General features: G+C 41.9%; 1 protein-coding gene across 2 annotated transcripts; it reads left to right on the top strand.

Annotated features, from left to right (window-relative positions):
- Positions 1 to 3,975: 3,975 nt before the first annotated feature.
- Positions 3,976 to 15,563, top strand: gpr156 (G protein-coupled receptor 156). Of its 2 annotated transcripts, none has more exons than XM_044365926.1 (10): positions 3,976 to 4,268; positions 6,730 to 6,882; positions 10,112 to 10,239; positions 10,356 to 10,491; positions 10,576 to 10,686; positions 11,173 to 11,298; positions 11,485 to 11,580; positions 12,134 to 12,370; positions 13,130 to 13,288; positions 13,860 to 15,563. In XM_044365926.1, the coding sequence occupies exons 2-10, from the start codon at positions 6,766 to 6,768 to the stop codon at positions 15,195 to 15,197; spliced, it is 2,448 nt and encodes an 815-aa protein (XP_044221861.1). In that variant the 5' UTR covers positions 3,976 to 4,268; positions 6,730 to 6,765; the 3' UTR covers positions 15,198 to 15,563. The 2 variants fall into 2 exon arrangements, with proteins under 2 accessions (XP_044221861.1, XP_044221862.1); XM_044365927.1 differs by lacking the exons at positions 3,976 to 4,268; positions 6,730 to 6,882 and adding exons at positions 7,139 to 7,713; positions 8,142 to 9,369 and having other exon boundaries at positions 10,132 to 10,239.
- Positions 15,564 to 16,539: the final 976 nt, after the last annotated feature.

Genomic DNA, 16,539 nt, shown 5'->3' with positions numbered 1-16,539 from the left:
CCCCAACTCAAGGAGTGATGTCCAAATAAGGAAATGTGCATCATGTAGCAGGTGGTTGTGACTCCCCTTGTTGAGACCTGCTGATAGATGTAACAGCTGAACAGAGGAGAGAGACTGAGATAGCGATGTAACCGACCTGCGCACAAGTATTTAACATGTTTTTTTTTCTTCCCGAAAACAAATAATTTCTAAAATATTTGTATGAAGAAAATATTCATAAGAAACCCCCTATTTGTGCTTTGCCAAATAACGTATGTGTAATTGGGCAACCCCCCTACTATGTAGACATAGGTCTCATACTTATATTTGAGGATTCATTCCATCTGAGTGACTTTTTTTGGTTGCTGAATTTCATGGGGAGCCGTTCTCTTGATCCTCACAGTAACTGTGAACAATACAGTATTGCAGGTGATCAGTGCATCAAAGCCCAAAATGCTTTGACATAAGTGGGTTTTGATTCTTAAAGCCTCTTATCGCCCTCAGTCAGAGGCATATCAGCTCGTGCTGTAGCCAGTGTGCATTAACATGCGCGCCAGACCTCACACATGACAAGTTTCACATTTACAATCGCACACTTAGTTGAGCCTTTACACATGACAGCCACGCACTGCACACACCCTCACAACACTCAGACGAAGTTAATCCTACAGGGAGAGAGTCTGGTTAGAGCCCACAGGAGAGAGGTGGTGGTGGTCTTGGTGGTTGAGAATAATTATCCACTGCTTTTTAACAGTCTTTGATTGCTATGGTGAATAACTTTAAACTTCCCCTTTTTCTTTGTTATTTATTCTGTTCCATTCACTCTTAACCCTCGACTGCAGCTGACGATGTAAATGTAAGAAAATCTCCTTCCAGCTGTTCAGAACATGAAATGAAACCAGGTGATGTGGTTGTGTGTGTGTGTGTGTGTGTGTGTGTGTGTGTGTGTGTGTGTAATAATATCATTCTATTACATGAACGTGTGAGTATGACTTAGTATGACTAAAGGGTGTAAGAATTTTAACTGATACAGTTTGACTAAAAAAAAAAAAAAAATGTCCTTAATGTTCATTTAGCCTACTCGCTTTTTTAACAGTCTTAACATCTTCTTAACAGCTTTTGGCCCTTAAGTTAAAATGTTTTAGTTAAAATGTTTAACTACTGTACTACTCTACTATATAGTTAGGATTTATAATTTGTCAAGCTACTGTTGAAAGGAAAAAGACAACAAGTTACCTTTGAGTTGAGATTTTTTTTGGGTCAAACTATTGCTCAAAGTTCTGGAGAAAGATAGTAAGAGGACCTTGGGGCGCATTTTGTTTGTTTGTTTGTTTGTTTTGTTTTGTTTTTCGTCAAACTACTGTTGAAAGCTCCAGAAAAAGATAATAAGAGTATCATGAGATTAGACTTTTTGTATAACTACTATTGAAACCTCTGTGTAAAGGTAATGGCCCTTCAGTTAAGATTTTTTAATTGTCAAGCTACTGTTGAAATCTCTTGAGAAAGATAGTGAGAAGACCATGAGATTAGATTTTTTGTTGAAAAAATTGAAATTGAAATACTTTACATTACTAATTATTGTTATCTATGATATGATGTTATGCTACACTGCATATTAGCTTATTTCTACTGTGTCAGTCAAAAGTTTGGACACACCTTCCTATTCATGTAAATTGTTGCTACACTGATAAATAATTTGAGCGAATAGGTCTGATGCTTTTCCCCCACAGTCGTTGTAATTGCGGCCTTCAGTAGAAACACCACAACAGGAACCTGCTGAGGAGCTTTGATCCAGTGCTGTTAATCCAGGTCCATGGCAACATGGCAGGAGGAGCCGTAGCGTTCCAGAGAGGGATTTTGTCTCTGGGTATGTTAGTGGGCAAACCTGGGCATGTCATAGGGGAGCGTCCAGGCTCTGGCAACGACAGTGAAGGGCTGGAAAGGGTTGATGATGCTTCACACACAGAACAATGCATTTCCACCCACACAGTCTCAAACACTGTAGAACGGTGGGACTCGCTGACACCGTGGTCAGGTGTTGCATCACAGCTGCAGATGCTTCCATGTCAGGAAACGGTGGTGCTGCCTGTCAGGAGTGGTTCAACAGGAAATGGTGTGTCACTGGCTTAAAAGCTTTGCTTGTTATTTATTTTGTTTGGTGGACTTCCAGCTGATAACATTTGGATGATACAGTACCCCAGAAAAACATACCAACTGTCAGTGACACCTGTGTTTGGTAACTATAACATCTTAACGATGAGAGATGATGCGTGGTAACCTCAGTAGAACAATGTGTCCCATTTCATTCCTCCAAGTCAGCTTCTCCTCTTTGACTCCTGCTTTTTGAGCAACTGTCCAGTGTCTCCAGATAAAATATTCACGCTCCCAGTAATTTGAGCACTGGTGCAGTTCACCTGCTGTTGCTGTATATCTTGAACCTGATCTTGAGGGGAAACCTGATCGTGACTGCCACGCTTTGGGTGTAACAGATCTGGCGATGCTGTTTCAGTTCCTCAATGTTGTGCTGCCGTAGTGTCATTTGATCTGAACACACAAGTGAAAATGTTGAGTTTACAGGCTGTTCTCCTGTATTCTGCTATCATTCACTATTTCTGTGTCTAAGAGTTTTTTACTGCTATCTCATAACAGGATAGCAGTTGTCAGAGTTTCCATTAACAGAAGATCCTGTTATGTAAGAGTGATAGTTAACAGAAGATCGTTGTTGTCAGTAATTTCATGTCCAGCCTTGATGTTGCTGAGTAATGCCACACTTTGCTATTGTGGCAGAAGCTATTGTCACTCACTTTTACCTGAATGTGTGTGCAAGTAAACCACCTTCCGAAACACAACAGTAAAGATCCAAATAGACACAAGTAATTATTTGGTCTTGATGCTTGACCTGATGACATTAATCCCTTTTTATGCGTTTACAGCTGCCAGCTGATTCTTTATAAAACAATTCTCATCTCTTATAGTAAAATCTTGCATAAAGCAACTGTAGTTGATTCAGTTTTGAAAAGTGTTATTGCACCTTCTCACTCATTGTAACGCCAAGGAATTTGTGCATAATAAAGTCAATCCATTCTGATATTTGATATTGCTTTATATATCTTATGTTCAAGTTTGTGTGTGTTCTATATTTCACCTGTCTTCTCTTTTCCTCGAGGGCTCGATAAAGTTAAGGTGGAACTCATGGTTGATTACTGGACAGCTACTGTGAGATTCCTGTGTTTGAAAATAAGATTTGTTTTAATTCCCATGTGGTTTTTATTTGTGTTAAAGCCCAGGGAGAAGCTGCAGCAGAAACAGTGAGCATATACTGCGCTGATTCAGGAGCAAGAAGTGTGTGAATGAATGGGGGGTGTGGGGTGGGGTTGATGACTGGATAAGTCAATATCCACATATTCTTCTATTCTTCAATAATGTCTCCGTGTGTCTGTGTTTCCCCTCTTACATCTGTCAGTCTGTGGTGACACTCCCTCATCAGGAATGACCCTGTATGGAGGCTCACACTGTAAATCTCTGTGACGTCTTAATAATACCTTTATGCTCCTTATGGCTGGCGGAACAAATGCAGAAATATTTCTGCTGGCTCACTGCACGCAGAGAGAAACTGTCTTTTGATCCTTAATTTCTCCCAGCCTGCTACAGAATTATGTTGCCAGTATCTCAAAATAGAGACGGCGTGTGTTTCTCTTTCCATTAAAACAAGTGCTGTTATTCAGTGTATTTATTTGCACTGTGGACACAGAATGTGCCGTCCTGTCCCATATGCCACCCAGTCCCCAGAGGCCCCTGAAACATGCTGCACCCACACTGTCACATCCCTGTAGCTGCTGCCCCACATGGGTCACATCACACTCTGAAACCAGTTTGGTGGGCACTTGGAGCTGGAAAGCTTACAAGAGGGAAAGAGACAGAGAGAGAAAGAGCACACACACACACACACACACACACACACACACACACACACACACACACACACACAAACACATACACACACTCACCTCCCTCCTCTGACACACACGTCTCCCTCCCTCCACGTTCAAATGAAAACTCCGGCAGTCTGGTGAACTTTTCCTGAGTGACAGGACCTGTGAACACTTTGACGAACAGAGCAAGTCGTGTGGATTAATTCCAAGTGTGCAGCGATGGGACCTATGTAGCAATGTTACATAATATATCATCTATTCATATATTTTCCAGTTTCATCAAAAGGTTTCTGAGTCTTGCGCCATGGAGCCTGGAGCTGGAGGCATCGGGATCCTCCATGCGCTTTGGACACCGAGGTTTGCTTTTTTTCCCCCCCTCTCTTCTTATTTGGTTTATTTTCTTTATTTCTTTACTGTTGTAGTAGTTTAATCCATAACTTTGATATTTTATCGTGCAGCTGCATTGATGCAGCTGTGAGTGAGCGCATGTTAAGCATCTCTTTCACCGGATGAAATCGCTTAAATCAACTAGCTTATTGATAAACCCGCTGCTGATGGAAACTTACAAAGATGTCAAATTTTCAGCAGTATGTGATACTCCATCAGTGATTCATTCTAAAATGAATAATATGTAATTTTACTTTTTCTTATAATAATTCTAAATTACCTTTATTGATCATTAGTGGACTAATAATTCATAAAATTTTATGTGAAAACCCCGACAAGTGAGGTGCGTCTCCTCAAGAGTTTTGCCTCAAATAGCCAAATGGTTTCCTAAAGCAGATCTTAACTATCTTTTGATGAAATTAATTATACCACATTTGGGTGACTTATTTATGGCACCAGCCTGTAAAATGCGCATTGTGCCCAGAAATGATCCCAGTAATTGCATTCTAACTCAGCTTAAAGAATAAACTTATAAACGGATTACCGGCTGAGGAGGAATGTTTCAATATTGGCTTCTGAACCGGGCTTTACATCTTGCAGCACCCATGGTTACACCACTCTAATCTCCAAAGCGAAACAGAGAGGTTTAATGCTAAATGGCAAGCATAAAAACTCAATTCTTTCTATCTGAGCTTAAAGCCCTGTCATAAATATTACAATATTCCTGATGGTTCAATAAATGAAATAAAAATTAGGTTTAAAGAGAAGCCTATGGGGAAGTGAGCAAGGGAAAGCTAAACTGCACAGGTTAGGCCTGCCCTACATTTACTGTAAGTAAGACTCCCAAGCCCACAGGTAGCTCAGGTATTACTTGTGGTTTAGCCTCAGGACCTCAAAAGACAGTGCTTATGACTATTCTGAACTGTCAAAACATGTCCATAAAACTTAACTCAGGCTGGGGATGGGCCCTGTTCTCGCTGCTTACAAAATGACCCCCACTGCTGGATGTTGGCTGACCTTTGTTGACCTCCGCAGGGTGGCGGGTTCTCACCTAATCCTAAACCTATGGACGCAGGAGTTTGAAAAACTGGCGGAAATGCCTCTCTCCTAGCCGGCTTTTCCTGCGGGAAGCAGCAGAACTGTGATCTAAACTTGGAAAGTGACGACAGGACATGAACAGGAACTCCAGACATTTCCCAGATATGCTGCCCAGAGGCCTTCATTGTTCTGTTGACACCATTAATTTTTGAAAATAGTTCACTTTGGGCTTAACTTACACCTAAAAAAAACCTTTCAAATAGATTATCTTTATGTCTCATGTTATTGTTGTATATTTTCTTTCCAATGACCCAATCCAGTTTCTTTTTGGATACAGATTTCCTTTTTATGGATCCATAATCCAATTATCCCTGAGCCCTTCAGGTATCTTAGTCATTCTACAGACAATGACGAGACATGCAATGCCTAATAATACGCTGCTCACATAAACACTCACCTGTCTGCAAATTTGTATTGATACAAGTGGTCTTACATCGTCTCAACAACATATAGCTGAGTCACTGCAGCATTTTCCGTGACCAGACGTTCAGTCTGTACTAGTTACAGCTCAGACTATCAAGTGATACCATGCTGCATAATTACATCTGTAACATGTCAGTGCAGCACAGGTAGTCTCATAAAAATGCCTGTGGCAAGAGTGACAAACTGTTGTTTGGTGATACTTTCCAAAGTTTATGTGTTCAGTCTTGGATGCCTTAAATATAACCAGGCTGACTGCAGATAATGCGATCTTCAGTGAAACTGAAAATGATAGCTTTAGTATATCGCAACTGCAACATTTTCTCTCATCTCACTCTGTCTTTCGCCTTCTGCACAGATGTGTGTGCAGAGTGTGATCCTGTGTTGGCAGGTTCACCTCTAATGATGTCATGCTAGTGGCTATTAAAGATAAGCAGAAACACACATGCTTCCTACCACACAGGCCAAGTTCTCAATTTGGATTATGGTGGGAAATACTTATTATTTGTGCATTTTTGTTTTAATTATAACATGAGTCTTTGTGTTTATTTGTGCTACTGGTGTAAAAAATTGTTGGTCTTATATCAGTGCATGGCAAAATTACACCCATGCTCTCATCACTTGTCCTCTCAGAGGAGAGCACCACACTGTGGTGGCTACAAGTCTTACAGCTATTTAGTGAATTATAGACCTGAAGATGCAGGAAATCACACAAAATATGCTCCCCTGGTCTCTAGTGCCCTTTGAGTTCAGTGTGTGATCTAATTATTAAGGTATAAAGGTAGAGTAGAGTAGAAATGTTATGACCAAACTGAGAATAAGGGATTCATGGGTTTGTCATCTCAATGGTTGTAGGTTAGTTTCTTTATTGGACATGACATCATATCTGTCATATCACCTGTTTGCTCCTCAGGATGTGCATGTGAAAGAGGACAGACTGGGGCCAATCATGGAGCCTGAGCAGAACTGCAGCTCACAGTGTGATTCCCCACTCTGCTTCATCCACTCAGGGGTCAACAGGCAGGAGGGCCTCAACATTCTGCAGAGACTATGCAGTCTCAGCACGGTAATCACACATACCCATGATGCACTAGACACGCAATAACATACTGAAATCCAAAAATAGCATGTACAGAAATATAGTGTTCCTCTCTTAAGTATGCAATTGCTACTGCTCGCACACACGTACCCACACACACACACTCGTACATGTATATATAAATACACACACACACACACACACACACACACACACACACAGTGCTGACATATATACAGGCTCATACATGTTGGCAGATTCAGTTTAATGACATCCACCATGACTGACCAACAGAATATTTTTGGCAACTTCAGAAGGTTAAAGGGTGAACATATCTATAAGGCTTACATATGGCCATACTTCAGTTGAATGTGTAGTCCATTATTTTGACACTGCTTGTAACAAATTGATTAATTATGAAATGTGAAATACATGACACAAGACTGCATCACATACAATATAATTAAGGTTTTAAAATGACTTTTTTACTTTAAGTTATTGGTAAAAGTGTTTGTCTCCCTATCCACTGCACTTACCTAACCCTGTGTTACATGACTGAAAGCACCAACCCAAACAAAATATATCAAAGGAGAACACACTTGAAAGGTGTTATTTACCACTTGACAAGTCAGATCAGGAAAGGTAATGGGAATGGACTAGTGAAGCTATGTTTAGTATCGTCACCGCCACCTGTCCCTTTAAGAGAAGAGTGAGAACAGCCCAGCAACATGAGGCGGGCACAAGAAAGTCTAATATGACTTTCTAAATAGAAACATAAGTAGTAGAGACGGTGTATGAGGGAACACCAACGCTCTCTGACAGTCTCCTTTTGGCTCCACAACTGTTCATAGAATCGAGGTGAGTTGTTGCTTTGGTTTCCTTCATGGAGTTGATTTATGCATGCAATGCTGTCATAGTATAGATATCATCTTCCCTCAAGGGGAAAGGAACAGTTAGCTGAGCTGTGTGTGTTTTGTTATTGTAATGGTTTATCTGACAAGATCGTGTTTTAATGTTCAGTTTTATTTTATTTTATTGTAATATAACAATATTTCCTTGTTATCGTATGTCAAAGTCAGTCAGCTGATATGAAATCCATTCAACTCAAATGAAATATCCTTTGATGAAATGTAACACCATGGATTTGTTGCTATTCATGGACATAGACAGCTCACCAGGCACAACTGTTTCTAAGCCTATTAGTATACTGGAAAAAAAAAACACAAGGACTGGTGCCAACTTATTCCATAAAATCCCACCTGCTTTCTTTCTGGATGTGTTCCCAGATATGGCGACTGCTGGCAGTGTGCTGTCTGAGGAGCAGCTTCTTTGCCCCATCTGTCTGGATTTATTCAACCAACCGGTCTCCACTCCTTGTGGGCACAACTTCTGCAGGGATTGCATACAAAGTTACTGGCAGTGCGCTAATCTGTCACAGTGCCCCGTGTGCAAGCAGAAGTTCTACAGGAGGCCTGAGCTCAAAGTTAACACCTTCATATCAGAGGTGGCTTCTCACTTCAAGAAGTCGGTGGAAAAGAGAGAGGAAAATGAAACCAGTACTGAGGGCCAATCCTCTGGCCATAAAGGAGATGTTTCATGTGATGTGTGCATTGGGAAAAGGGTCAAAGCTCTTAAATCCTGTCTGGACTGTCTTGCCTCATTCTGTGAGACTCACCTGGAGCCCCATCATGTTCTAGGCACCTTCAAGAAACACCACCTGGTCAACCCCATGATGAACATGCAAGACAGAATGTGTCAGAAGCACGAGAAACTCCTGGACCGGTTCTGTAACACTGACCAGGCGTACGTGTGCCAGATCTGTGTTAAGAAAGACCACAAGGCTCATCACACTGTTCCTATTGAGGGTGAAAGCAGAAACAAGAGAGCTCAAATCGGAAGGATACATGCAGTGGTGGAAAAAATGATCCATGACCGACTGCAGAAAATCAGTGAAATCAAACAAACCACGCAGCTCAGCAGAGGGAACACAGAAAAAGAGATTGAGGAGAGTTTACAAGTCTTCACCAAACTGCTCCAGTCCATCCACAGAGGCAAAGCTGAGGTGGTGGAAGGGATTGGTGCAAAGCAGAGGCAAGTTGAAAGCAGGGCCAACGGGCTCATCGTGGAACTGGAACAGGAGGTTGATGAGCTGAAGCGGAAAAGCACTGAGCTGGAGCAGCTCTCTCACACCGAAGACGACTTCTACCTCCTGCAGAGTTTTCCAGCTTTCTCCACGCTGCCAGCCACCAAAGATTGGTCTGACGTCAGTGTAGAAAGTGCTGTTTATGTGGGCGCAGTGAGGAGAGCAGTCAGGAGAGTAGCATGTCAGCTGGAGGAGACAGTAAAGGCTGAAGTGAAAAGGCTGTGTGAGACAGAATTTCAGAGGGCTCAGCAGTGTGCTGTGGATGTGACGCTGGACCCTGATACCGCTCATCCCAAACTGGTGCTATCAGAAAACAAGAAACAGGTCTATCACAGCAATGTAGCGCTTAGCCTCCCCGACAACTCAGAGAGGTTTTACCCCGGTGTTAGTGTTTTGGGAAAGGAGGGTTTCTCCTCTGGTAGGTTCTATTATGAGGTCCAGGTGAAAGGAAAGACGGAGTGGGACATCGGAGTTGGACTTGAGTCTGCCAACAGAAAAGGAGGGAATATACTAAACCCTGAAAGAGGCTACTGGAGCTTGGGGCTTAGAAAGGACAAGAGCTACTGGGTCCTCAGCAGCACTCCTATCTGTGTGCCACTGGTTGAGAGGCCGCAGAGAGTCGGGGTGTATGTGGATCTGGAGTCGGGGCAGGTTTCTTTTTACAACGTGGACTCTGCTTCTCATATATATTCATTCACTGGATACTCATTCAGTGAAAAACTTTTTCCCTACTTTAGCCCCCGACGTAATCATGATGGTATCAACTCAGCCCCTCTGATCATCTCGCCTGTCAGCATCTAAAATCTCAGAACATTTTTTTCATCTCCCATTTTGAATGCTTTCAGTTATTTTATGTTTTTTTTTTTTTTTTTAGATTAAAGTCAGCAAAACTTAAGCGTGATGTTTGTTGCTCCATTTGCCTTAATAAAGATTTGTTTACTCAGACGAATACTGTGTGCTTCTTTTGTATTTTACATCTATCGATCGCAAAAATCAGGGTTTAGAATACACATAATGAACGATCAAATAATCAAATCATGTATGTGTGAACAAGCTACTTCTGTAATATTTTAGATGTGATTTCAAGAGGTTTACATGTGCATGTGTGTGCAGATGGCCGTGGAGCTTCCAAGGCGTTCCCTCTCCCCAGTGCTAAGTGCTGTGGTGTGGACACTGCTCTCCTGTGGCATCCTGCTGGCCTTCTGCTTCCTCCTCTTCACACTGCGCTTCAAAAACAACAGGTAGGGTGCGAAGTGAAATATATACATATATATATATATATATATAAACACAAAGAGACAAACACAAAAAATGTATTGATTCATTGTGTGTACGTATGCATGTGTGGTATTATCAGGATAGTGAAGATGTCCAGTCCCAACCTGAATGTCCTGACTCTCTTTGGGAGCGTCCTCACCTATATCAGTGGCTTCCTATTTGCTTTTGACGAACGAACACACCCTCAAGGTGGAGCATCTACAGCTGTACTACAAGTAAGCACATCGGTCATCCTCAATACTCCATTACACTGTTGGATAAATGATTGTTGGATAATATTACAGTGCTCTCCCCTACAGGCTCGGATGTGGACTCTTTGTGTCGGCAGTACCCTGGTGTTTGGCCCTATTTTGGGGAAGACGTGGCGACTGTACAGAGTGTTTACCCAGCGGGTTCCTGACAAGAGAGTGGTAGGCATGCACCTCTTCCCTCTTCGTTGTGCTGGCTGTTTCCAGCAGCTACAACCTTGTATTGTGTTTATTTTATGTGATCCAGGATGCATTAAGTGCACCCTTCCTGGGTTTTCAAGAGGCATTTTTATATGTTTATTTGATGAACAGTCCTAAATTGGTTTTCTGCATGTGGAAGCAATACAGACATTGGTTGAAAGTGGTAAGAGGAAGTACTGGAGACAAAAATTTGAATAAAGACAGCAAAAGATTATGCATGACGGACATTTTCAGGTCAAGTGTTGCACTGATAAGATCTGTTGTTGAAAATGATTCATTAGTACTAGTACTACTTTCTTTGAGGTGTCACTTTGAAAAGAGACTTACTGGTATCTGACAATATCTGACTGGATTCCATGGTTGAAAATGCTGTATGGATGAAATGAGTAAATTTGTTTTGTAACTGTATGACAGGGATGTGATTGCCGACTTTACTCTCTGTCTCAGATCATCCGAGACATCCAGCTGATGGGCATGGTGTTTCTGTTGATTGCGGTGGACCTGCTGGTTCTCACTGCCTGGAACCTCACAGACCCCATCAGGTGTTCACGATCTGTCAGCGCTGTCATCAAGGTATAATTTCATGATGATTTTGCATTGCTGATAAGCAGTCTTTGTTCTGAATGTTTAAATTGCAGAAACCCTGATTTTATAAGAATAGATTGCAGCTTCAAAATGTAATGTGATTAATTCTGTAATGTAATTGTGACATAGACAAATATAACTGGGTTTGATTGTGTATGCTTTTCCCTGATCTAGGTGGTAGAAAAAGATGTTTCCTACTCGTTGTCTCAGCTGGACTCCTGCTCGTCTGTATACTCGGATCTGTGGGTTATTATTATAGCTGTTCAGAAGGTGAGTAATCTCTGTTCTATTCAAATTCAATTAATTTGAATGGGAAGTCAGGTAGGAAGTCAGGTTGAATAGGAAGTCAATTTGACAATGAAGGAAGTCAATTACTTTGTTCTAATGTATAAGATAACAAACTCGAGAGTCTCTATGGGGAAAGTGAGGTTTCTTCATATAACATAACTGATATATATTATTACAGGACCTTCAGATGGTGAAGTCACATGGATTGCTGCATCCCCAAGATGAACTAAAATATTTAGTATTGAATGACAAACTTGTGCAATGACAGAAGATGAAGTGAACATGTTTTGACAAATGTTATGTATGATGCTACATCATGCAGCCATCATGTGGTACTGCTTACTGCCCTATACCAGACAATGTATATATAAACACAAAATCACTACGGGCAGTTGCACTATTTCTTAATTCATGAAATCATTTATTGCTTAAAGACAAAATATCATCTCCAGTGATTATTAGAGAACTCAACATCTAACATGTTGCTTTAAATTTCCCCCCTTTGTCTTAACTTTGTCTCTGCACCTCTCTTTAGGGTTGTCTTCTCCTCTATGGGACTTACCTGGCTGGGCTGACCAGCAACGTCAGCCACCCTCCAGTCAACCAGTCTCCCACCATCATAACAGCTGTCACTTTGGTCACCCTCTCCTCGTCTGTAGCCGTCCCTGTGTCCATTTTCCTGCAGGCTTGGCCCAACCTGGTCTACAGCACTGTGGCTGGAGCCATTTTCATCTGCACACTGGCTACCAACTGCATGCTGTTTGTGCCTCAGGTAATTAAAACACCTTAAGATGCATGAAAGTCCTGACAAAGAGGATGAAAAAGCATATTTAGCTATTTTCTCTCAAATGTTTCTGCTGCAAGTTCTGGGGGGAATGTGCAGGATCCCTTCTACATGCTTGGAAAAACACAGCTGACATCTCCAATGTTTCTGGTGATGACAGTTCTTTAGCAGCATCACTAAGGCATTAACCACCAGGGAGGGGGATATTATTGTTTAGGCAGAACTGTCATCTAATCATAGGATACTATGTCTGGAAATCAGCAGTGAAAAACAGCCACAATCATTCAGACAGACAGAAAATAAACATAGACATATGTGTGAGACAGACAGATGAATGACAAATGCTTGTATGGCTTTCCCTTTTTGTTTTGACAAAACAAGTCAATTCTATGAGTGATTGTGGTGCCCACACCTCCCTTTTCCATATGCGTGTCAGTTTGCCATGTCTATCAGTGGAGTGTGACTCAGGCAGCAAGTGTTTATGAGTCAAAACTACGTAGGCTGTTGCAAACAGGTTTATGACTCTCTAAGTGTCTGGCAGTGGGTTTATGTTACAGTAAAGGAATGCCTCTTAAGGAAAGGAAGGAAATATTTTAATGGTGAGCAATAAGCTCAAACACACCTGGTCAAAAGATCTCATGTCAAATCACCCTGGGAACCTTTATTACCGGTGTGTGTATTGTATATAGCTGAAAGTTACAGTAACGTTCTATACATTTTTTTCTCCTCACATTGACCAACATGCAGCTGACCCAGTGGCGGCAGTTTGAAGAAGATCAGAACAACCCGAGTCAGATGGCCAAGTATTTCAGCAGCCCCAGCAAGAGCCAGCCCTCTGTGTACAGCCAGGATGAGATCTACTACCTGCTGGGGGAGAACAACTCCATGAAAAAACTCATTAATGAGGTACTGAATCACTCTTTTTCTATAAGAAAATCAAAAAAATATCATTCATATGAGCTTGTCCAATGAATGTCACATTATTTCAAGCTACATAAATCTTTTTTTGTTCTAATTTGACATCACTGATCGAAGTCACCCTTCTCTTTAACATTATTCTTGGTGTTGTCTGCACATACAAAGCATTGTTAAAAATAACAGCATGTTTTCTTTCTTCTGATGACACTGATTTTCATACAAGACACATTATCAACATCTTCAGACTTAAAGTTGCCTAAGATTATTCTTTTATAAGCCTTTTTAAATTGGAGTCAACAGAGGGATATGGTGACAATAAGTCACTGAGACATACAGCTGAGACATGCAGTTAACCATCAAATTGCAAATAGCTTTCATTGGAAATTGACTGAGAAGACTGTAATTTAGATGGAGTTAAAAATAACTTGACAGCAGTGGAGCTTGGCAACACTGTCTGTGTCGATTTAAAAACCATCCAAAGGCAGGAGATTTGTTTAAAGGTAGATTTTTCCAAACAAAACTTTCCCCTTCAACTTGTGTTTCCTGTTACAACTTTCAGAAGAACGCAGTGATTGACAGTCTGCAGGAGCAGGTGAACAACGCCAAAGATAAACTCCTGCGTCTCATGTCAGCCAGCCAACCACCTGGGGAACAGGAAATGGACTCTTCCGCCACAAACCTCAACTCCTCCTCCACTCAGACCACAGAGCTACAGTCTGACGGCCCCTCTTCTCCTCTACCTCACATAGGCACAAAATCCAGACTCTCAGCCCCTCATCTCTCCCCTCGCCTCACTGCTGCCGCTGTTTCATCGTCGTCTAATGCTCTACCGCCTTCTGCCCCTGCTCCGAACTCCACCACCCCCGCTGCTGCCTCCTCTCCTCTCCCTGATGCGGGTGAAAATCAGAGGACTGCCTCCGTTGCTGGTCCCATAGGCAGAGACACAGCTGAATCTAGAAGAGTGGAGGATTTCAAACAGCCTGCGTCTCTCCAGTCCCCTGGTTTAGTCAGGACAGCAAAAGAGACAGTTGATTTTGTTACCTCCCTACAATCCTTCAGCAATTACAGCGGCCTAACATCCCCGCTGGGACCCAACGCCAGACTGACTGGTTTTGTCAGCAGCGAGCAGTTGCAGGAGATTCTCCAAGAACTGAGTGTGGATGCAGTCATTGAAACTGCACTCAAATCTCCCAGTCAGACAGCCAGGACGCCTTCTCAGCTAAAATTTATAGAAGCCTCTGCACTTTCCCCGCTCTCCCCGCGGACACCACGCTCCCCTCGCCCACCTGTAGTCTTCAGCTACCCCAGCATCTCTCCCTATGCGATGAGGAAACGTCGACCGCCCTTCCACTCCTCCAGAAGAGGTTTGGCCCCGCCTTGCTTCTACACAGGTTCGGAGGCTGCTGTTTGTGGGAAGACGAGGGAAAACTGTGAAGCCCAGAATCAAGACAAGCATCCTGAGGGAGTCACTGTGGACAGCACCCTCCGCCAAGTTCACAACAGCGATCTTGAGGTGGAGGAAGGGGAGGAGGATGAGGAGACAGAAGGGCATGAAGTGATAAGAAAATGTCGGAGGTGTGTTAGTAGGTCTCACAGATGTTCAGTCTCGCCATGTGCAGATCATGGTCACACACCTGACGTGGAAGCGAGTGATGATAATAAGCAGCACCGTAGACGCATTAGAGACTCCTGTGGGTACTGGGACTCAGACTCTAGCAGCTCAACAGACTACTGTTACTACCACCGTCCCTATTGTGACTCCTGCCTGCAGCGGGGCTCGCTCCTGTCCTCAGACACTTCTTCTGATTCCTCGGACAGCGAGTACGAAGGCTACAGCCTCTACCGCTCCCCACACCCTGTGGTGTTCAAAGAAGACATCAAACCCACTTTTGTATGAACACACTGCACTTTACATGTTCATCCATTTCCACCACTTGAATTCATTCCCCGAGAAACATTGTATAAAATTAGCTTTGAGGATAAGACGAGGCACAAAGTTCAGCACCTATAAAGCTAATGTGCATCTATGACTTGACTGAATCTTTCAATGTGTTTTGCATTCTATACAAAGAAAGTTTAAACTTTCAATGGGTTGATATTCTTGAGCTGTGCACAGTGGGAAGGAGTGGTTTTACTCATGAGACTGTTAGATTTGTGAAAACCTTTGTAGCTCAAAAGCACACAGTGTTTAGTTTTTAATATTACTTATGGCATTAGATGTGTATTTTTGCTGTCAGAAGAAAACCCTCACATTCCATAAGTCTGATGTTAAGAAAAATACATGCAGTATATTTGCAGCTGGCATTAATGCATTCTTTTTTTAAATTACCGGATCTATTTCGAAGGTGTTTCATGGGCTAAAGGTTAATGAAGCATAATTTATAATGCAAGACCCAGAATGCAAAGTAAAAAGGTTTTCACTCAACAGTAAAAATGTGCACAACAGCTATTTTGCAAATATTTATTTTAATATTTATTTGTAGATGTTTTGATGTACAGAATGACTTTCTGTCTCCTTTTTACATTGTCATATACATTCCTTAAAATGTTGCTATGCTGTTTTATTGTACCAGCTGATTGTTGCTTTATAATTTACCCCTCACAGTCTATACAGACTATGTATAGACTGTACTTGCTTCCCATGTACAGCTGGTTTATGGGACACCACGCCCACACTGTCAGCATGGTGCAGACAGGTCTCTGCTTTCACATTTCTACATTTAAATATGATGTCAGTATTATTGTCCTGACTCATCAAGAGTATTTATTGTTCAACAGTCACAGTTATCTGGAGTGTGTGTCATGTATAAGAGAAAGGGAGACCTGCTGACCCTCAAGCCCTCATTTGTTTACTTTCAGAAGTACCTCTGCACCACTTCATGTTCATTCTGCATCTTCTGGAGAGGAGCCTCACAGCATGAACAGCTTAAACAGAAAGTGTATAAATCACTGACTTCATGCAAGAGAGAGCAGAAACCAGACAGTGTTTCTATGTTGGAATACCCTATTGACTGTATGTCAGTTAATTTGTTATAATTTGATTTAATATAAATTAGTTTAACAACATGTACGTATAATATCAACTGAAATATTAATGCTATTAAGAAGGCCCCTCTATAAGACAGTAATAACTTGCCCACTTTGCCTTTTCGGTTATCCAGCATTGAATTGGTGCTAAATACTAAACCTGACCTTCATTTGCTTTTTCATGGTAAAAGCTAAATCACTTAATCAACCAA

This window comes from Thunnus albacares, chromosome 11 (assembly GCF_914725855.1).
Source record: "Thunnus albacares chromosome 11, fThuAlb1.1, whole genome shotgun sequence".
Taxonomy (NCBI): domain Eukaryota; kingdom Metazoa; phylum Chordata; class Actinopteri; order Scombriformes; family Scombridae; genus Thunnus; species Thunnus albacares.
Note: the sequence above shows the minus strand (reverse complement) of the source record. Positions and strands in the feature narration are given on the sequence as shown.

Bases quoted from the DNA above. Each gene is read 5' to 3' on its own strand.
- gpr156 (XM_044365927.1), top strand. From the start codon at position 8,144: ATGGCGACTGCTGGCAGTGTGCTGTCTGAGGAGCAGCTTCTTTGCCCC. The intron at 11,299-11,484 runs GTATAATTTCAT...TCCCTGATCTAG, and splicing joins CTGTCAGCGCTGTCATCAAG to GTGGTAGAAAAAGATGTTTC. The intron at 13,289-13,859 runs GTACTGAATCAC...TACAACTTTCAG, and splicing joins TGAAAAAACTCATTAATGAG to AAGAACGCAGTGATTGACAG.